The 21,992-nt window shown below is 43.9% G+C and overlaps 1 protein-coding gene across 5 annotated transcripts in view; it reads left to right on the top strand.

Moving 5' to 3' along the window:
• SYNPR (synaptoporin) overlaps nt 1–21,992 on the top strand; it is a 104,379-nt gene that overhangs the window by 71,533 nt on the left and 10,854 nt on the right. For all 5 annotated transcript variants that reach the window (XM_064667307.1, XM_064667308.1, XM_064667309.1 and 2 more), the window contains 2 exons: nt 3,748–3,872; nt 20,625–20,823. In XM_064667307.1, coding sequence (XP_064523377.1) covers nt 3,748–3,872; nt 20,625–20,823 — 324 coding nt within the window. The remainder of the gene's footprint in view (nt 1–3,747; nt 3,873–20,624; nt 20,824–21,992) is intronic.

The following is a 21,992-nucleotide window of genomic DNA, read 5'->3' as shown; positions in this document are numbered from 1 at the left end:
CGTAAAAAATGTAATTTCTCTTGGTTTAAATTAGACTACGGGATTTACCTGAGTTCCTGACAAAAATATACCAAAGTCCAGGCCAAGGCTGGAAGTCATAGAGGGAATATCACTGTAACAGGAACAGGGGATGGGATGCTCATCTCTATACAGAAACTCATTGCCTTGTCACAGATGTGTCTGAGTCCATGAGGAAGAAGGGTGATCTTCCAGCCAGGCTGGACTGGACATGGGAGACGTGCATTGCTCCAGCCTGTGCTAGGGAGAACAAAAAATGTCCCTTCCTCTCTCTTTCCCATCAGTCTATGGCCACATCGGGCTTGTTGGTAACTGCTTCGACAGTGTACATCGAACGAGTGGGGTGCTTGCTTGGCATGTTATCCCCCACGGAATGTGGGGTAAACATTGATCCAGACTGTGGACAGGCATTCTCCATTTCCCTGAAAGAGTCCAGGCACATGTGAAGGCACCAACCTCCCCACAGCATTGCAATGTCAAGGCAATACCTGCAGCTGCAGGAGGGACGGGGTGCACAGGGGATGGCAGGGTTTGCCTTGCTCCCGTGCCAGCGGGCAGGAGTAGCCTGGCACAGCCATGGCAACAAGGATTTGTTGCCTCAAGGGCACTGTGTTTCTCCATGACTGCTCCAGGGAAGCAAGCACAGAACTGGCCATCGGGGCTGAGCTGTGGGAGGCAGCAGCCATGCGATAACCGGGGGTAACTGCATGCGGGGGAGATTTATCTCATGTGAAGGGGAGAAGCAGTGTGCAGGCACACTGCTGATAGGAGTGGTGCTGCGTGTGGATTTATAGGCAAAGAGTAAATAGGAACACAGGGAAACACTTTCCCTTTCTCCATAAACTTTTCAATTTCAGAGAGGCCAGGTTCAATAAAATTATCTCGCAGATGGAGGTTTTATTGAATCTGGCCCATAAAGCTCCCATTATGGGGTTTACAACTGCCATTTACAGAAATCCTGCTGTAATAAAATACAGTGGTGTTTACAGCATCCCCGAAACTGCCACAGAATTACTGTGTGCACAAAAAACAGCGAGTAAATCTTGGCTTATTGCACTGGGCACTCCTCTAACAACATCAAGCAGCACAACCTGGGGTGGGGTGGGGGGGAAAGGGAAAATGCAGAGGCAAGAGGAGAAGGAGAATTACACCGCTGCTTCGCCGAGATACCCCAGGGAAATACCACTGATTTACAGCCCTCACTCTGTTCTCCCTTGATGCAAAATGTAAATATGTTTCCAAAAGGTGCTTCGTGGCCTCAGCATGCAGCTGTGGTGACTGGCTGGGCATTACTGGCAGCTGGGTGATCCCATCCATCAGCAGCCTCTGATCCAGCCATGGAAAGGAGCCAAGCTTGAGTTGGCTGAGGCATTGCTGAAGTTTGGTATAAAAGTCTCCAGCTGTGTCCTCTTTGCTTTCCCACCTGCCTTGTGGGTGATGACTGGGTGAGTGGAGCAGAATGTGTGCTGAGCAAGGATGGAAGCTGGTGGCTGTGCCTGGAGGGTTTGCTGAATAAGTGAAGGCATCTAAAAAGCTGCTGTTTAAGAGCTGAACATGGGGCTAGAGGGTGAGTAAAGGCTAGATCTGAACTATTTGAGCGTCAGAGACTCCACATGGAGTCTGCTGTCAGAGGTGCTCTCAATAGGAGAGAAGAAAAACTGGGAACTCTGAAGGAGATACTTTCTGGGAAGGACTAGCCTGAGCTGTGGTTTTGGGCATGGCTCTATGCCGTTGGTGATAAAACATGGTGACACCCATTGTGCTGATTTCCAATGCATTTCAATTTCATCTCTTTCCTCTCCTTGTCCCCTTGCTGAGAGCTGTAACTAAGAGGTGATGGCTCTTCCTTTAAGGCAGGTTGGTCTCAAAACACAGGCGTTCAGTTCCCGCTTTATATATCACTGTTAATCTTTGTGCCTCTCTGTGTACCTGCAAAACATTTGCATTTGCAACTCTGTTAATTAGGCCAGAAAGCAGGTCAGGTTTCTCTCCTGTTCTCCTTAATATATTGTTTTCTTACATCACCTCACAAATTAACCTGAGATGATTAATGTTGATTTTCAGTGCTGTGCTGCATGTAAGGGCAGAAACTTCTTTTGTGTACAGAGGAATCGTCTCATTTAGGATGAGAGAACACTGTTTAAGTTATAGTGGCACATACTTAAAAGTCAATTCATAGTAAAATTCAGCTTTCCTTTTTTCCAGCAAGCTCAGGAAGAAAAATTGATTCAATCAAAGTTTTTATCAACTTTCCTCCTCATTGGATACCTAAATACCTTTGCAAATCTGTCCTCCGTATGTGATATGCCCCGATCACATTGGAAGTGAGTAGTGGAGGGGAACTTGCATTGTTATCCTGTTATGCTGTGTGCTCCATCATGCCCAGCACATCACCCTGCAGCTGGGGAGGATCTCCCCATAATAGGAGACACCCCTATAATCTGGCAGTCTCTGGGGAAAAAGTGCACAGGCAAAACTGCTTCAGCAGCTGAAACTTGGGGCTTTGCTTGTGCTGTGAATTGGAAGAACTAAGATTAATGTTGTGTTTTGCAAAGCCCTGTGCAGCAAGAATAGATCTATTTTTTCTATTTATTACACTTTTTAGTTCTTTATTTTGCCGATACATCTACTTGCAACATAATTTTTCAGTGTCTAAAAACATGGTTTCTTTCCCAGATGTGTCCACTGTTTCCTCAGGGTTGCTGATGTTTAGCTTATTTAATTGTGGCTGGAATCGGGCATTTGCTTGTCATTTCCCATATCTGCCCCTCTGTAGATCTCATAGTAACTCTGTTAAAGCTGATGGACTTACTTCAGAGCTATAGTGCTGCATTGTCCTTTAATTTAAATTACAACTGCATAAATAAACTGTCCCTACTTCTGCTCGGGGTCTTCCAGGGAAGTCTATGTCAGTGATGTTTTAAGACACTTATTCCTGCTTCCAATTTCTCTGTTTGAACCCTTGGTATAAATGCTGATGTGTCTGTGGCCTTCACGCTGCCTCCTTCACTTTTTTTTCTCCTGGAAGATTAAGACATGGTATGGGTTTGCATCATACCCACCCAAGCTCTTTGTTCCTTTCCAGTTTGCCTAATTTTTATCCGAAGTTCGGGAATTTTTTTTCTGCTTTGCTGTCAGTTTCATGCACCTTTATATCCATCTTAGATTATGGTACTGATTTAGTAAAAATAATTTTAAAAAAGTGGTTTTTTTGCCAAGTCATACATCAACTGGAAGAGGGGCAACACAATTCTGTGTTTTGCCATGCAGTGGGATGGCGGCCACTTCTTGGTCTACTATTGCTACTCTGATTGCAACTTGTAAATACTTCTACCAGTGTTTTTGGTTTGGTTAAGACTGACTCATTATGCTCAGTCAATATTCATCCTTCTCTTCTTGTCCAGTCTCTCCTGTCAGTGGGATGATTTAAACAGCTACCTGGGTTGTGAATCCTAAATGGGGTTTAGGACAGGAGGGGAGGGCTGAGATGCCTGGCATAGACGAATGGTGGTGCTTCTGACTGCGTGGCAACAGAGCTCCACTTTTCATGGTTCTTTGCATCTGCTTTTGGGAAGGGTGCAGGACTATTGTGTGGCAATGCTTTGAGTGCAGGGAGTGAGGGATAACCTGACCCGAGGGGGCTGGTGCTGCAGCAAGAGCTACTGCATGGATCTGCTTGTGGGGGTTGCCGTAACAAAATAAAATAAAAATGTTGTTTGTTTTTGACAGCTTTTTGCAATCTTTGCATTTGCAACATGCGGTGGGTACTCTGGAGAGCTGCGCCTCAGTGTGGACTGTGCAAACAAGTCAGAGAGTGACCTCAGCATTGACATAGCCTTTGCCTACCCCTTCAGGTAACCCCGGCTGGCTCGCGGCGGTGCGTTGGCAGGGAGGCACTCGGGGGCTGGGGCGGAACCCGGCTGCAGTGGGGTGTCCCATCATTTATAGCAGCTTTTGATTAAACACCAGTCTGGGCTTCCTGAATTTTCCTCACAATGTCGTTTAGGCTCTGGGTGTGAAGGAGGAATGAACTTGGCCACACCTGGTCTGGATGGGGCTGTGGGAACCTCTGGGAAATGGGGGCTCAGCGAAGGAGAAGAGAGCATGCAGAGCCCTGTAAAGGCCAGGACAGCTCAGGGAGTGGAGAACGGCAGGCAAGGAAAAACAAAATGGCACATCGGCCCAAGGAAAAAAATGGGGATAAAATATCCATTAACTGTAGTGTAACCTTTAACTAAACCGGAAATGAGGGAGGATTCCCATCTGTTGGAGTAGCAAGGGTCTGAAATAGCTATTCCATGGGAAGGGGAAGCAAAAAAACCTAAACCAGTTTGAACCATAATTTTGAAATGCTTTTGAAAATTTCACTAATTGCCTGTCTGCATCTTTTGGTGCCTGACTGCTTTAAACCTAGTGATTTAAGAAAACAATTTTTATGTTGTTTAAGTACATCTGAAAGCTGTAGTGCATTTAAATATATATATATATATAAAATGTTCGTGCTGTTTAAGATCCTGCTTCAAAAGAACATCAACAGTCTTCTGTTTTTAGAGATGTCAGTAGAAACTGTTCACTTCTATATAAGTGATTTCTTCAAGGAATTGATATGATTAAGAAGAGGATGCATAATCCAATCTCAAGTCTAGTACACTATGGCTCTAAAATTATTATGCTTCTTTGGGAAATCACATGCTGTTTTGCTTATGATTATTATGCACAGACCAGACTTGAAAACATCTATTTCTTTAACATATTCTAAAATATAGCAAATTCCAAACAGTGGGAACTGAATTTGATTCTTTGAAACGTTATTCTTGTTTGACACATATTTATTACTCAAAAAAGTCACGTTTTCTGGTATTACAAATGTTTATTTTTGTCTTGAACTTGTATACATTTTCTTTCATTTCTGCTTGGTATGCCTAAGAGAGATCCTGAAAATTGAGTTATGTGAATTTGTAATTTGATTCACTTCCAAATAGGTCATTTCTCCAACATTCATTACAAATACACCCTACAGTGAAGTGCTTTTAGTTTGCATGATTATAAAATAGTATTTTATGTTAAAAGTTAATAAAAGGGAGAGAAGTAGCCATCAAGTATCTCCTGGTGTTTTACCAGGCGGGTTGACCATCTTTCCTAGAAGGAAGTGGCTGGATCTGCAATTTCCCACAGTCTTGCTTATTAGAAAACTGGATTAATTGATGGGTAATTGTTACATTCCAGCATGTTGCAAAGATGATGCAAAATAGGGCTTATCTGCAGGAGGGATCCAGCTGAGGCTGTAGATGGCCCTTGAACTCAGCATGCACAGATGGGGTCTGTGGCATATGCAGTGAGGTGGTTGGCTATGTGGTATAAATACACCTGGAATGTGCAGATGAGAAGGGAGATGACACTCATCCAGCTGCTATTTTGGGAGAAGCATAGAGATACTCTGGTTTTGTGCAATTTGGGATTTTTGTATGCGAACCTGAGGCACGTGCAAAAAGTGTCCAAAGATGTGCAGACTAGATGGGGCAGCAGATGTGTGCCTGGAAAATCTGACCCAGTGCTACCTGTGGAACTTGGTGTCATCTTATTGTTTTGTCTAAATATTCCTGTGGCTTCCTCATGTATTTGCTCTTTCTGCTTTTCTCCAGCGCTCCCTCCGCAGAGTGGAGGTGGGATGCTCTCAAAAGCAGAAATTAGATTAATTGGGAAAGGTAACATCTCATAGTAGAGGAGCAAATATCCTTGGAAAAAGCAGACATGTTTTAAGTTCAGGCTCCCTCATCAAGACTGCTCCTGAGGCTCATATCCCTGCATGGGCACGTAGGCTTTGTGTAGACAGGATGAGTTTCCCACCAGTTGTCTTGCATTCAGATCTGAACAAGTCCGTCTTCACATGGCATTTTCCTTTCAAATGCCTTCAGAGTCCTGATTATTGGCTGTCAGCTGGGGGAGGTGTAGGTGGAAGGAAGGGATGCTGCTGAGCACCTGACACCCCACTGCTGTTGTGGCTGTCAGCAGTGACAAGCTGAATACCTGAGCACTGTTTTTTATGAGCTGCTCCTTCCAGCATGACTTGAAATGAAGAAAGCCATGCAGCTGTGCTACCAGCTGCTTTCATTCCTGTTGGTGTGGGTTTGAGGCTTTGTTTTCTTCTCCTAGAAGATGAACTGCTAGACCTTGGCAAGTAGATGACAAGTGTCAAGAGCTTTAAGCAAGTAAACAAAGTGGTGAGGCTCAACAGGGCAGCTTGGCAAAGCAAGAAGACTTGGATGTTTTGGAAACGAGATTGAAGGAGCCTGAAAATGTTCCCAGTAAAGCAAGATCAGAATGGGGACTGAGTTTTCCAGACCGAATAGAGGGGGCACTGCACTTGTGACCATGCGCTTCTGGGGCCCATCACCTGAGATAAAGAAAAGGAAGGTGCAGGAGGGCAAAGCCAGTTCTCATGGGGTCTGGGGATGTGTGATTAAAACATACTGAATGCCAAGGTGACTTCAAACCAGTGATTCATGTAGCCCCAGGCCAGTCTTGAAGGTACTGAAGAAGCATTGCACTCCACAGCAGGTAGCTCCAGATGCTCCCGAAACAAAGGAGCATCTTCATACCCTCTTACTGAGATTTTTTTGAATCTCCAGCCTACAAATTTCAAAAGTCTCCAGCAAGCAATATAAATTAATTCAGGAGCAATCATTAATACTATTAGACAGAGCTCTGGGCTCGTGCTGCTGGGGTGTGGTAACCACAGAAGAGTCTCTCCAATGTCACTGCTGGGTAATTGACCCCAAATCTGGCTCCACCATCTCTTCTGGAAAAGGAGATGAGGTGGATGCTTTTCCATCCACAACTAAACTAATTAATTTAAGCTTTCTGCAACCCACATCCATGACCTTGTAGTCACCCTGTAATGTGGAAATAAACCTGTAGTCCAAACCCTAATACCCTCCAGTGGTGTCTCCTGGATCTCTGCCACGCTTTTCTATGGATCCTGCCAGAGTCTTCCATGCCCAGGCTGATATTCATAAGGATGTTTCAAATATTCACTGGAAGTTTTTTCTCATTTCTGTCTGGTTCTAGTTTTATTATAAAGAATTTCTTTCCTTCCTTATGCTTTAAAGCACAAATCAGCCATTATTCTGGATACCTGTATAGGCATTTCAGAGGCTTTACAACTTCAAATATGGAAAAAACTTCTGATTCCACACTAGCAGTTTTTGTCAGCATTAGGATCTGTGTTTAGTACAGTATCTTGTAAATTTGGCACATATTAGGATGTCCATCAGCTTTACCCTCACCCCAGAAATGATTCTTTGAGGGGTAGGGGGAAGGAAATCAGCATCTTGGAATTGTTTGTTCCTCTTGCAGTCCATCACCCTTTCAGATTGGATTTGTCACTCATCCAAATGCCCTGAAGCAATATTTTTTTCTGTAATAAGAGGCCTGGTAAAGGTTCTGTTCGTTTATTATTTTCTCTGATCCCAGCAACATTTTTATCTTGTACTTTGCTATTCCTTGGTGTTGCTTTGATAGCAAGTGATGGAGTAGTATACCTACTCTGCACATATTTGTTGGTAGCATTCATTGTTTTAAGGTGCTTTTTCACCAGTCCTCCTAAAATCTAATTTTTTTGGTTGCCTGACTTACTGAGTCTCTACTGGAGATTTTTTGCTACATAATTATTTGTCTCACAAACATAACATTTTACTTGTAACTGACAGAGTTGCACTGAAAGGTTTGGGCTTCTTCAACTACTGATTTAAATGAATCTTTGCACAGCAGAAGTGCTCTCAAGATGATGTGCTGTGAAAGGTATTCTTTGCTGCTTTGTGGTTACCTCCTGTCCTGGCCAGGGGAGGAATGCTGTGCCCAGATCCTGCCTGTGGGTGATGCTGGTGAGGTCTGTGGCTCGTGTGAATCCCCAGAGTGGAGGTGTTGTGCTGGATGGATCTGCAGGACAATGGGAAAGGAGAACTATCTCAGTACAATCCCATAATTCTGCTGTCTTTAAAGTCTTGAGGAGGTCCTGGACTAAAATCTTTGTCTTTAGGTTTTGGAGGTTCTTAAGCCCAGCCTACATGCACAGTGTATCCCCAAGTTAAATGCTGCATGGGAATTTATTTGGAGTGTTTCTTGCCTTTTCTTGTGGCATTCATCCTGTAAACTGCTTGGAAAATATTGGCCTGGAGAATGACATGGTTAGATTTTAAACAGTCTCACTTAAGACAGTGGTTAAGTTAAGCATGTGCATAGGTGCTGGGATCACTGAGCCACAGTTACTGGTGGGAGAGAATGGGATTTCCTGGTGGTGCTAATGTGAGAACCTGAGGAAAATACATCTAAGCACATCTTTGTGTCACAGAAGTAAGCAAAACAAATGTTTTCCATTTCATTCTAAATCACTTATTAATATCTTTTCAGTGTGCTAGTAAAGCTGTCTCTTGAAGTAATCCTTGCTTCTGAAGGAAAAGGAAATTGTGTTTTATGGGAGCTTTTCATTCACTTTAAGCATCTCATTTGAATAAAGATGTTCCCATTGAGCACTCTTTAAAGTGTTCACTTCATCTGCATGCGATGGGTAGGCTAGTCTTCCATGTGGAATATGACAGCCAGATCTGAATTGCCTACTTAGAAGTTACAAATTATAATTAAGGAGAAAGCATCTAACTTTCTGAGCTTTGCACGTATCTTTCTTTGGAAAAGGCCTCTGTTAATGTTAGCACATTGCTGTGCCAGAATGTACTAGCCTTCTTTTTTTTTTTTATCATCCATTTGTAGTAAATCTTGCTTCAGAATTTAGTGAAAAAACATTTTGGCTGAAAGATTATAGGTGTTTATTATGGCTGGGAGACCAGGATAAATGGATAGTCTCTAAACCAAGTAGTTGCCTGCAGCGCTGACTTTCAGTCAACTGTGGCAGGCTGTCTTCCCAGATGTCTTGGGAGGGCGAGAGATAGGAAGGAATAAAGTCACTGATTGAACTGAACTCCTTAAGGTTTGTGTTTTATTTTGGATGTGTTCGTCTCACAGAAGATGCCCCTTCTAGAAAAGCAAACTGGGGCCTCGTAAACCTTTTGTGGGTAGATGGAAGCAAAAGCAAGCCAGCAGGAGTTGCTCTGGCTGCAGGTGTGCTCTGTGCCAAAATGCAGACGCCCCAGTTCCCGGGTGAATTTGGCAGAGCTCCCAGGAAGGTGAGAGGGGCTGGTTAAACTCTGCGTGACCCATTCCTGATTAACAAAGGGAGAAATCTCCATCCTGGAACTCTGAACAAGACTTGGTGCTTTTGAGAAGCTGTGCTTTTGCACAAGCAGGAGTTGCAGGGACGATGGGGTGGAATTCAGCAGTGAAGAGCACAAGCTGTGTGTTGACAGTGGTTCCTTCTGGATCTGCAATAGGTTTGTCCATGAAAGATGCATCAATTTAGTCTGTTTTCTTGCCAAACTGTGACCACTGCAGACAGGGGGTTAACAGCTGAACTGCAGAGGAAAAGTGTTCAATAATACATCAGTGAAGCTGGAGATTTTCACCAATACCCTGATTATATAAACTATCTCTGTAGGACACTGAGGGCTTGGTCATGGCTTTAATTATCTTTCATAAGTTTCATCTGGAATTTCATCAGGTCCCCTGATCTCATCAGTGCTTTTTTTACGTAATTTTGGCCTCTTAAAGAATAATTTGCCTGACCAGGGCTTCTAGGTTTTAACTACTGCTAGTGGAAACTGGAAATTATGCGGATGAGGAAGCTAACATTGAATCCTGCTGAGCAAAATTCAGGAAATCCTTCAGGACACAGATATCTCTAATCATGACACCTTCATGAAATTATCTCATATTTAATGTGGCCTGATGATGCAAGCTGAAGCACTAGAAGTATTTTTAACTAGGAAATACAGACTTTTTTTTTTCCCCTCAGTTGTGATTTGTACATTCTGGTAATTTGTACGACTGGCCAGAAAATTGCAGCTCAATTTTTTCAAAATCTTTTTTTTCCCCAATGGAAACCCAGTAAAAAGATTTCATTCCGTTGTGACATGAATGCAAGAGCTTTCTGAGCTATTTAAAGTAGGCCCCAGCACTTCCCTGGCAGTGAAGGCATCAAAGACCATGGTCAAGTCTCTGTACTGAAACAAGCCCATGAGCAACCTGAACGTGGAGCTCTCAAAGCCAAGCTGAGCGCCCTGATCAATGAGCTATTGGCTTAGAGTTGTTTGCTCTTACATTGTCTCCTGGGCTGGGGAAAAGGTCTGCAGAATAAATACTTTGCTTTTCAGCTTTGAGTGAACATAGTTTAGGAAAGAATATTTCACATTTTTGTAACTGGTTCTGGTTATTAGAGAGTGAATGCCATGATATGATTTTTGCTTGCTTGTGCATGGCTACAGACTACTGAAGTAGTTAAAAACTGCAAATCAGTGTTCTCCAATGGGTCTTCACGGCTCTGGGGATACTATCTTCAAACCAAGAGTACAGTAGAATGGAAGAAAATGTGCTTTTTTACTTGGACAGCTGTGGTCTGTGATACAGCTGTCCAAGAGCACAATGTACAATTTAATTCCTGTTGTCAGAGTTTGATGAGATCCTTGGTGGTTTGATTACAACAGATAAAAATAAGGATGACTTTGTGACTTTTCTAGTTTTGAGTGCCTCTTCCTGACCCCAATTACAGTCTTCAAAACCTACTTAGTAGAAATCTTCGGGATTGGCAACTTGGCCAAAGAATGGTCATTACTGCCAGTTTGCAATTTTGTTTGAACTGTGGATAAATTCAAGTACCCTTTTTGCACAAGTGAGGGACTGGGAGATGCTTCCAGTCACTTGACCCTTTGAGATCTATAGGAAACCACCAGAAATCCGATAGAGCCACATCTTCAGCTTCTCTTTGAGGCTGACCCTGTGCATTTGCTCCTCAGCACTGCCACTGAAGGAAGACATCATTCTCTGCCCCCACAATTTGAGAGCTGGTCTGAGTGGCTTTGCTTCTGGGCCAAACTGGATTGTACACAGCCAAGGAGCCACAGTCCAAGGGTGTCAAAGCCTTTGCTCAAGCAGTGCTTGAATAGGTCAGAGGAGAAGGTCTGGCTGTTGGTATGTGTAAAATTGTGAAGTCTCCAGTCAACTGCACAACAAGCTGATTGGCCCAGGCACTATTTTTGTCGTGAGGCAGCAGCTCTGCAGACAACATGATTTTTCCAGATGTTGAGGTTGTCTCAGTTGCCGCTATCCTCAGCTTCTACTTTGTAGTTTTTACTTCCTTAAAACGTGAAGCAAACATGTCCTTGGGTGATGAACTGGGGCCATAGAGGAGACTTGTCTTTTTCTGTCACCCTTCAGAATTGTCAGTTCTTGTCTTCTGCTATGGATGTCCATGTACAAACACTGTGTGGACACAGAGCCCGTAGACACATAGCTGGGGGGAAAAGTGGTAGCAACTTTCTGGAGATGGTGTCTGCTGCAGATAAGGGAGAACACTTTCTTAAATCTTTGTGAGCTTAAATCTAAATTGTAGAGCTTTTCTCTTGGCACTCAAAGCCATTGGATTCTTGATGAATTTGGATGGTCCAATTGATCCAGACTGGCTGATTTTTCTTCACAGAGGCTATATTTTGTGCTTAATACTCTTTTAGTGCCAGAAAAATTCTTCATTAATTCTTTAGGCCAAATTTGTTCTTAAAGTCGAAGTCACTGTTGGATTTGTTAATATATGCAGATTTTTCACAATTTGAATTTTTAATATATATTCATGAATAGTCTCTGCGGTATTGTGCAGTGATGGTGTTTTATCTGTGCCTGCCACAAAGGCTTTTCCTAAAAGTCAGATTTTAGACAACTTCCCTTGCAAATTTCTTTTTGCACGTTTTCATGCTGTCAGTACAGAAACAACCAAAGCAGAAACCTTTCAGCTTTGCTTTGTTTGGCATTTGATCCCATACCCCAGATGGCGTGTAGTGACCCAGCTAGGGAACAATCAAACATGTCCTTCCCCTTTTCCCTGCTCCCAAATGTGCATTTGCTGTGCAGCAACCCTGAAGTTTTTACCAGGACTGTAGGCAATGGGATATGTGGGATATCTTTGATCTCCTCTCACACCTGGATTCTACATGAATTTATTTACTAATATTAATGCAATATTTCTTATTCAATAGACTCTGGAGAGGATGGGCATCCAACCCCATCCAGCATAGCCGCACTCAGTGCCTGTCCTCTCTGGATTCACACTTCCTGGGCTATTCAGAGTATGAAGGTGCTGGCAGTTTGTCCACAGGTCCATTGGCAGACCTGCAGGTCTCCTTGGCTCCTGCCCCGTGGGCCCCTCAGTCTACACTGGAACCCACCAGCTTGCTGAGAAAAGGATTTGACATGTCCTCCCAATGTAAATATTGTGACTGGGAGTTTCATTGGAGTCATGCACTAAAACTCTACAGAGCACATTAGGACAATATACTTGAGAAAATTACAGTTAAAATGCAAAGTAATGTTGAAATACAAAGCATAAATGTTGCTGCATCTTCTGTAATTGCTCTTCCATTTATCTCAGCTGGTCTTGGAGGTGAAATTGCTGCTTTCGTGGTGTATAGACCTGGATCAAGTTGTATGTGAACACTGCTTCTCACAGGGTAAAGGATTTATGGTCTCAGGTGGTTCTGGCTGAACACCAGGTGATGCCCAAGAATTTGGAATACTTTTACTAGGAGTTCATGGCCCATTTGATTGTGGAAGGCAAGGTGTATTGCAGGTGATGTGAGTGCTATGAACTGATCCAAGCAACAGCAGAGCGTGTTGGGGTGCAGGAATAGAGGATCAGCAGTCCCACATTGCTCCCTGCAAAAACACTGCCCAGGGATTTGATACACCCTCTACTCAGAAATGATCTTATTAGATTCAATGACGTTTTAAGGCCTTTGCTTTATGATTTCTATTGCTTGTGTTTTATCTGTAGTTGTTTAGATTTTTGTAGATCTTTCTCCATATGGAAGCTTTTGTTCAGCTCTCACAGGGACTTGTTAGTTTGGAAGCTGATTCCTGTGTCTGTCCAGAGGAGAGGGCAGCAAGAGGGACATCAGAACTATGTGTTCAGCCAGGATCTCATGGTGGGACCAGGTAACATTGGATGGTTGTGTATGTGGTGATGTAAAGGCATGCCTGTGGTGTTTTCAGGCTTCCTAATTTGCCTTATTCCATGAATGTGATGACATTTTTTTAGAATAATTAAGGGTTACTTTCCTTCAGAGATAGTAGCTAAACTTCCCAGGGACTAGGAAGTAGTTCACCCCAAGAATATAGCTCAGGAAGGGGAAATCAGAGCATAATGCCACCAGTCTGTACCACAAAGAACGTAAGTGCCCAATCTGGGAAGGTATTTGGGTTGTAAAGACTGGTCTTTGAGCACTGTGCTCTGCTTGCACAGCAAGTAAAGGCATGTGTTCCTGAGAAGAGCTGTGAAAATATCTTGGGAGATAAATCTGGGTCTTGGATGTAGGTTTGGAAGTGGGGTTGGGATCACCCACTCAGCTTTCCGAGCGTTCCCGGCGGCATGTGTTCTATAATGAGCCTTTTTTTTTCCTCTTCTGGTGCTACGATGGAGTACTAGGGTTTGCAGTGCTGCTACGTGCACAGTCTGAGGAGGTTCACTGCTACGGCTGGCATGCGTCAGGGACACTTCTTCCCCTGGGATTGCGATGAAACTTTTGCGCAGGCTGTTTTCCAAGAGCTTTGTGAACTCAGTCACTGGGAGCAGGTCCTGCAGGAGGGGTCTAAAGCTGTGGATGTGGCACTGGTGTCCTCTCCTCACCACCAGGGTTGTCCTCCTTCCAATGTCTTTAGATCCCAACATCAAAAGGGTTTTGTAGCTTCCCTTCCTGGAGGCCTGAGCACTTGGAGGGTCTGTGTTAGCAGGAGAAGAGATGTGAGGTGGAGAGGGATGGAGCAGAAGGATGTGCATGGTGCCCAGCTCTGGATAGGCGTGGGGGTGTGCCTGCTCTGAGCTGCCTGCACTGGGGAATTGCCCCCTCTCCCAGTGCAGCACACAGTGTGATGTGCTGGGACAGCAGCTGTGCCTGGCACCTTGTCCTGTGAAACCAGTGCTGGCCAAACATCTGCACCACAGTGGTGTGCTAGTGAGGGCTGGGAACCTGACAACCTAAGAAATTGGAAATATGAAGAGGGGAAATATTTTCCATTCTTTAGACTGGACATAAACCAGAAGAGTGTGTAAGTTGCTACAGCTTTCCTGGTCAACTTCCCAGCAGCATCTTCTGGGGGTTTTCTGGTGATGCTGCTGTGGACATGGATTTGGATGGGTATAAGCCACTGACATCAGCTGTGACAAGGGGGAGATCTTTAGGATGTTCAGATGCCCAGGATAGGAGTTAGGAATAAATGTTTGCAAGATGAAGTATGTATTTGTGTGAAACTACTGGTAGTGTTGAATAAATCTAGAGTGATGTGGGCTTTTTTGGGATTTTTTTTTTTCTAATAAATGGAGAGGTTTCATCAAGCGCACAGAAGCTGAAAGTGAAATATTTTCAAATACTCTTTGATCAGCTGGCTGTATTCTTTCTTCCTGTAGAAAGCAAATAAACAAAAGATCAGGCTTGGATTGCTGAGTCAGCTGGAAAATTTTAGTTTTGTTTTCAGTCTCCAAAGAAAAATGAATTGATTTCATAAGGGCAGGTGCTTCTGCTGTGGAAGGGGAGGAGACTGAGGAGAAGAGGATACTGAAGGCACCTTTGGGTCCTGTGGAGTCTGGAGGGGTGTTGCTGGTAGAGTGAGGTATGGAAAATTGCTGGGACAGTTAGAAAGGATGGATAAGCACCTCACTGTTTCAAATGCCTTCAGGCAGTGCTGGGATAAATAACTTCAAGCTGTTCAAATGTGGTATTAACAGGCTGGCTGCCTCAGACTAACTTCAACAGCTCCAGGATGCCTGGGTGCAAAAATTCAGGTCCTACGGGAATTGCTGGATAATGTTGATAATTTGCAGAAAATATGGATTGAGGGCAGCTGCTTAGCAGTGGTTCCCTCTGCAAGAGTTTGTGGGGTATATGAGGGCTTGTGACATGGGTTCATCACTGCAGGGCTCCCCCCCTTAGGAGTCTGTCCTCTGAGAGCAGATCTGAGGGGAGGAGGAAGAAAAGAAAGCTGCAGAGCTTACTCCATCCATCTTCCCAAAGGCTGGAAGGAAACCTGTTCCTTACTGTATGAGCAGCCTTGAAGATAGCCAGGATTTAGCACTGAGTATACAGGGATGCCCAGCACTGCAGGAAATGTTCTTTGTAGTGAGGAGCACTGTGTGGGCTACTTCCTCCTTTGGAACAGGCCTTGAAGAGTGTTGGAACAGTCAGTGGACCTCAATTTTCATTTTTAAAAAAAAGACCTTTCCTTTTTAGACAGATTTCTACTTTCACCTGAGTATTAAAGATTACTTTTGAAGTATTTTTCTTAATGCAGGTAATATCTCTAGAGAAGTTTTACAGGGATGATGAGCTCTGCTGTGAAAGGAAAGGCTCCCATTTGTTTTTGTTCTTTCACTAAACCTTCTAAAAATCTATATATGGCACCTCAAAAAGGGACAGTTGCCCAGGGACTGGCTGGCTGGAGGCAGTGGTGTGAAAGCACATCAACACAGTCCTCTGAAATGAGGGAATTCCAGTGTTTTCAGGGCTAACTAGAAGAAATGCCTTTACTCTGTATCCTAGAGAAAGGAAGGTGTAAACCCTTGTCACGTTTTGTGCCTCGACAGAACAGTTTGATTTGCTAAGGGGCCCTGTGCATGTCAGCATTTCACTACTGTATTTTGAAATTTCATTTTCCCCTCATTTTGGAGATTATCAGCCAAGATAAACATTTCCCAAGAAACCCCTCTGTGAGCACCACCTGCAATAACTCGTTTCCAGCGATGTATTTCTCTCGGGGCTTTGCAGACAGTAAAGACAATTGACAGTTTGACTACCAGAAACAAGTGAGGGGGAAATAAAGCCCAATGAAAAGATAATGGATCTCTAGGTTTTTGCAAGCACGTGTGTGGGTGTTGCAGATTTTGTTCCAGCATGTTGTAGACGGGTTGGGGGGTGGATTACAAGATGCTATTTTCAGAAAATAGGACAACCTGCCAAAACAGAGAGCTTTTTCTGCCTGTTTTTCACCATGTCCTAGTAAAGGAATGGATAAACACTAATCCTCATTGAGAATTTTTGAAAGTAGAACTTTATCTGTTATTTATTAATCCACACACTGATCAAAGCCCAGGAGTGGAAATCTGTGCTGGTTTATCAATACCACTTGAGCACATATTTGCTGTTAATTTTGTGTTCTGTTGGCTTCAAGTCTAAGCCCTGGGTGCATTGCTGGAGGAGGAGGTTGGTGAGTCAGACATGATTAGATCACTGGGTGCTTACTCCCCTGCTTGGGCTCTTCTGTGTCTGCTGGTGGAGTGGGACATGGGACAGGGAGGGTCTTCGGGGCTGTTGGCTCTGACCATTTTTGTGCTCGAGGATCATCAATGGAACTAGACTGCTTGAAAAAATGAGGGGCTATGATTTAAAGTAAGCTGTGGCTTGAATATTGTACTGGGGAAGTTCAGGAAGGAAAGGCAACTTTTCATTTACATGGAGAGAGCACAGCTTCTGCTCCCACACGCACACGTAACAGCTGTAGCTTTGTTCAGTGTGTCTGGCTTCATATATTGTTTTCAGAGCAGGGGTAATTAGTGTCTGAAAATGTAACTGCTCTTTGCTATTGTGGAACAATGTAAAAATCCTTTTTTTCACTGTAAAACATTCCTGCCCTCTTTTGATCTTGTCAAGCCAGACAATACAGCTGTCTTGTCATCATATTTCCCACGGCAACGGCAAGTTTGCCAAATGGTAGAGGAAACCTCAGAAGCCCTTAATTACTGTGACTTCATCAGTGAAACTTGACTGCGTTTGGTGGACTTGCTTTGGACTGAAGTGAATTTGAGGGAATTCAGGCCTGGATGGCTTGGCAATGGCAGCTGATGTTAATGAAGATGCCAGTAGCAAGGGGCAGTGAGGATGACCTTAGTGCTGCTCTGCTGAGTGTGGAGTGCAAGGTCACATTCCTAAGTCAGCAGCTTTATTTTTGAGTAAATAGCAATGCTCAAGGTGGTACAAAGCAAAAAACACTGGAGGAACTTAGAGGAGGAAAGGTTTTTCATTACTTGTTTCCCTAATTAAGTAAATTTATTGCTGTTGTGTTCCTTATTTGCATTGTCCAATAATCAGTGAAAAATCACTTCTGCTGATGCAGCCCAACAGTACTGTCAGATGTTAACAAAGTGCAGAGGATGTGATTGCAAAGGGTCACTCTTGGTGCTCCTGGTTTTGTGTGGGAAATAGAGGGGCAAAGGTGGAATGCAGGGGTGGTGCTGGAAATCAGAAATGCAGTAGGAGGAAGACGTTGACCAAGGATGACTTGTGGTGTAAACAATGAGAGATAAGAGAAGATAAAAGAAGAATAAGTCAGAGGAAGTAAGAGGCACAACAGGTAGAATTACATCAAAAGTGGGAGGCAGAGGTACAGGTAATTAATTTTTTGTGAGTCATCACCAAACTATCCTGCCCCCAGAAAGGCTGACTCAGCAACATCAGTGAAAAAGTCAGAGCTTTCTCTCCAAGGTGCCATTCCAGATCAAAGAGGTTTCTATTAGTGAAACTGGATTTTCTGTCACTGATCCTCCCCTGCTTTAAAAAAACTTTTCAGATTTATCCTGTAAAGTCAGCATCCACCCTAACCACCCCAGGGCTTGGCTCCCTCACCTCTCTTCCCTGCCACATCTCCTCTTCCCAGCTCTGAATCTTGGTCTATTTTGGGGCCCTTTGCACAACAGAGATCTCCGTTGTTTGGGCAGAGGTGAGGTGGCCACAAGAGGCACCAATTACTGCACATTTTCTTAGAGGATGGGGAAATCTAAAAAGAAAAGGAAGTGAATAAAAATAACTTGATGGAAGAAGGTTTCTGTGATCTCGTATCCCTGACAGATGCCTGGCCACAAAAGCACTGCTGGGAAGATATGAGTGTGATGTTCATATATTAACATTTTTTTCTGACTTATGATTCAGAACTGAGATAAAGTCAGGAAAACAGGGGATAGAAAAGGAAAATAGTCTCAGTTACTTTACCATGTTTTGTAAAGGCTGGTGTTTGTTGATGATGAGACTGGATGGGGCTGTGGTGACTGTGGACAGTCAGAGGGACAGGGATGGGCATCAACTCCCAGTCTAAACCTTGATAGAAGCATTCCTTAAGTTATTTCCTCTTTGATATGCACAGGAGTTTGAACACCATGTGTTGCTTGGTGCACTGTTTCAGGGCTCCAGGGGAGTACAGGAAAAAAAAAATACCACAAAGACATGTTTTACACAATAAAATGCATGCAGAATTGCCTCTTTTTTTTTTTTTTTTTCCTCCCAGGGCACTTGGATTGTATTTAATGTAGCTCAGCCCAGTTTCATAGTGCTTGTGCAAGTGATGTGAGGGGAGGTGGTAGCATACATAAAACCATAGAACTCCCCCCACTGCAGCAAAGCCTGGCTTTTGCTCTGCTCAGCTGGACAAGCAGATCCTGCATCCAACAGCAGGACGCTTTAACAGCAACTGTGGTACCTGAATGTGGCCCTTCAAACATAGCAAATGTCAGAACCAGAAAAGGCTGATTAAGCATTTGGAGGTTTGGACCAACAACAGCCAACCAAAGAAAACCCACCCAACCTTAAGTGTTGAGGTGCCAAGTCTGGGCTGACAGGGAGACCTTTGTTCTGCAGGTAGATGAGAGCACAGGGTGGTCCCCACCTCTGGTTTGGCTCCCCATTGCAGGTGTCCTTCCTACCCCAGACTGCAGCCCCATGGTCTGGGTGGGATGTGAAACCTGGCCTTGAGCCCTGACATGGACTGTGAGGACAGCTCTGGCTGCACAGCATTGCATTCCTCTGGGGAAAGAGGGATGGAGCCATGTTTCTTACTGATCCAGAGCTTCATAAAGGCTGTTTTCAAGGGGCTTTGAAAGAGATTCCTGGTTTCGTTCTGTTTCAATACAGCACCCAAGCAGCTGTGCATGAGGGAAGCAGAGAAAGCTTTATTTTTAGACCATGCAAATCTTTCCATTATCGTGGTGATGGTTAAAACAAAGCCACTTTCTCTCTAGGCTGCAAAATTGGCATGACAAGCAGTAGGAAATATTCCTTTCCCTTTTTTCCTGAATTTTTGAAAAGAACAATAAGCTCTGACAGAAAGTGTGTATGCAGTGATGCCAGGAAGCTTAGAAAACAAGTCAGGAAACTGATCATGAGCATTCGGGTCTCTCTCATGTGTTCAGCTTTCATCAGGCTTTGCTGGGTTTGCACAGGGAATGCAGCTCAGCCACTGCTCATCTCCACAATCTGGGCAAACTTGTTTCTTGTTTTCATCCCACCACTACAACAATGACAGAAGCTCAGGGAAGTAAATGCCTGAGGCAAATAACAGGCGTTATGTATCAGCTGCTGATGAAAAAGTTCTGCCTACATGTTTGGGTACATTTAGTTTGGACCAGCAAAAGCAAAAAGTCATGCAATCCTCCAGTGTCCATTAATCCACCTTCTGTGATTTCTGCTGTGGGTATTTTGTTTTCCTCTGGGGACCTAACTTTTTATTTAGGTGTATATTCATGGCTGCTGCTGCCATTGGCTTGCTGTTGCACACATTAATTGCCACTGAGCAGAGGAATGTCTCCCCAAAGGCCTAATCCTTTCTCAGCACCAGATCATCAGTTCTGTAATTGCTGCTGATTTCATCTCCTTGGAAAAGCATGATCCTTTATCGGGTCCCTCGTCCCCACTGATGTTAATCTGGGCCATCTACTAGGACCTGCCAAGATGCATCTTCTGTGGATCTTCTTTCCTCTTCTGAATCAGAAATTAAAATTATTGAAGCAAAATAAGACTCTAGCAGAAGCATTCGTACAGAACCACAAATCTATTAGCTTTGTCACTGATTGCAAATCAGTACATGAGTACAAGATTAGGGCTTACCTTGCTTAAACCAGGGCATGCAGACTTTTTCTTTGATCTAAGTTGTATATTTTTGCTGCAGCTTGATTTTAAAAGCCTTTAATGTAGAAGCACTGTGTGGCTTAGCCCTATGGGCTAACAGCCACAGGTAGCTCTGTACTAGGCAATTTTACACAAGGAATCCGTGAACATGCAAACATGGGCATCTCATGGGCTTAGTACAGAGGATTAGACCTGTTTTCTGCTGCCTTAACTGTAAGAATTCGAGAATCAAATTGTTTCTCATTTTATCCTTTTTCAGTTGTTGCCATGGCAAAACCCCAGAGAGGACGGGGAGGGTTGTACCAAACCATTGGAACATCAACTTTTCTCTGGGACTGATTAAAAGATATGTTCAGGTGCTCAGTCTCACCTCGACACTCACGTGTAACCTCACGTGTACGAGCAGCTCTGAATGAGCACGGCCCACAAGGCTGCTTAGAGGGCCAGTTATTCACGGGGGTCGATGCGCATCAGGAATGAGATGGAGACAGAGCAAACGTATTTATCTTTATTCAGATGACAGTTTCTGTTTTCTGTATTTCACCTTCTGCTCTTTGGGTTGTTTTCCAGGTTGCATCAAGTAAATTTCGAGGCTCCCACTTGTGAAGGCAAGCGCAAGGAAACACTCGCCTTGATAGGGGACTTCTCGTCTTCGGCGGAGTTCTTCGTCACCATTGCAGTCTTCGCCTTCCTCTACTCACTGGCTGCCACTGTGGTTTATATCTTCTTCCAGAACAAGTACCGTGAAAACAACAGAGGGCCTCTAATTGTAAGTGTGCATTTGCAGTGTTTTCAGGCATAGGTCTTACCTCTTGCTTTTTTGGTGGTGGAGGCTGTGGCGTGGTCTGGGAGACCCAGGTGGCCCAATGCCCAAAGCATCTCTGCATTCATCTGCTTTTTTTTTTTCATCTTAATGGTGACTTACAATTTTAACACAAAGGGTAACAGAGTCTATATGCAGGTGGAGTTTAGTCCTAATCCTGTATGTACTTATGCAGTTCCCTCTTATCTCCCACTGCCTGCAGTAATGTTGTTCAGACAAATAATGAACGTGTATCTGAGTGATTGCAGGATCAGGGTCTGAGCCCTATGGCTCTGAGAGCAGAGCTTCATTGGTGGGGAAAAAAGGAAAGAGTAGATCTTGGGCATGTCCTGGCAGACAGATGAAAACATGCCCTGATCAAAGCCTAGCTAGAGAGATTGCTTATTGCTAATTACTGCTGGGTTCAGTCAAATTATTTTGCTTTGGAGAATTATGTGGCTGTTTTTCCAGTATGACACTGAGCTCCCAGCATGTTTGTGTCTCTGTGCTGGTTTATGAGCCTTCCAGTTATCATCATCTGCACCCATCAAGCTGTGGCTGTTCGTGCCTTTATTTTTTCTTTTACTGATTCCTGAAGGCTTGTGATAAAAAGCAAGTGCTGCTGTGCATTTATTTTCTCATAGGTTGAGACAGTAAAGCCAGTGAAGGCTGTTTTGTTCCAGGTGTCTGTTACCTGTCAGTGTATCATGCCCCATGGTACACCCCATGTTTTGCTGGGCTGCTGAGGGCTGTGTGTTGACCCTCACGTGCTCTGAAGTTGGGTCAGGTCTCTTCATCTGTGGATTGCCTCACAATCTCTCTTCCATGGACAGCCCTCTCCCCCATGACTGCAAGGACAAGGTTACACTAAGGGAGAGAAAATGCTTCCTTGAAGTCTTGATGTGAAGAGAGTGATTCCAAAGGAATGTGGGGAGTTTATCATGGACTAGTATCATGAAAGAATTAGTCCTGGATTTCAGAAAAATCTGAAGTTTATGACTAACAGAAACCAGACACTTGGCTGAGAGTTGTGCCTTAAGTAACTAAAAGCCACAAATAAAGAATATCAGAAAAGTATAACAGGAAGAAAAATAAATCACCAGTGCAGGAAAGCTGAACCTATTAAAGGAAATAAC

Source organism: Pseudopipra pipra, chromosome 11 (assembly GCF_036250125.1).
Source record: "Pseudopipra pipra isolate bDixPip1 chromosome 11, bDixPip1.hap1, whole genome shotgun sequence".
Classification (NCBI taxonomy): Eukaryota; Metazoa; Chordata; class Aves; order Passeriformes; family Pipridae; genus Pseudopipra; species Pseudopipra pipra.
The sequence above is the reverse complement of the archived record's forward strand: the minus strand, read 5'-3'. Positions and strand labels throughout refer to the sequence as shown.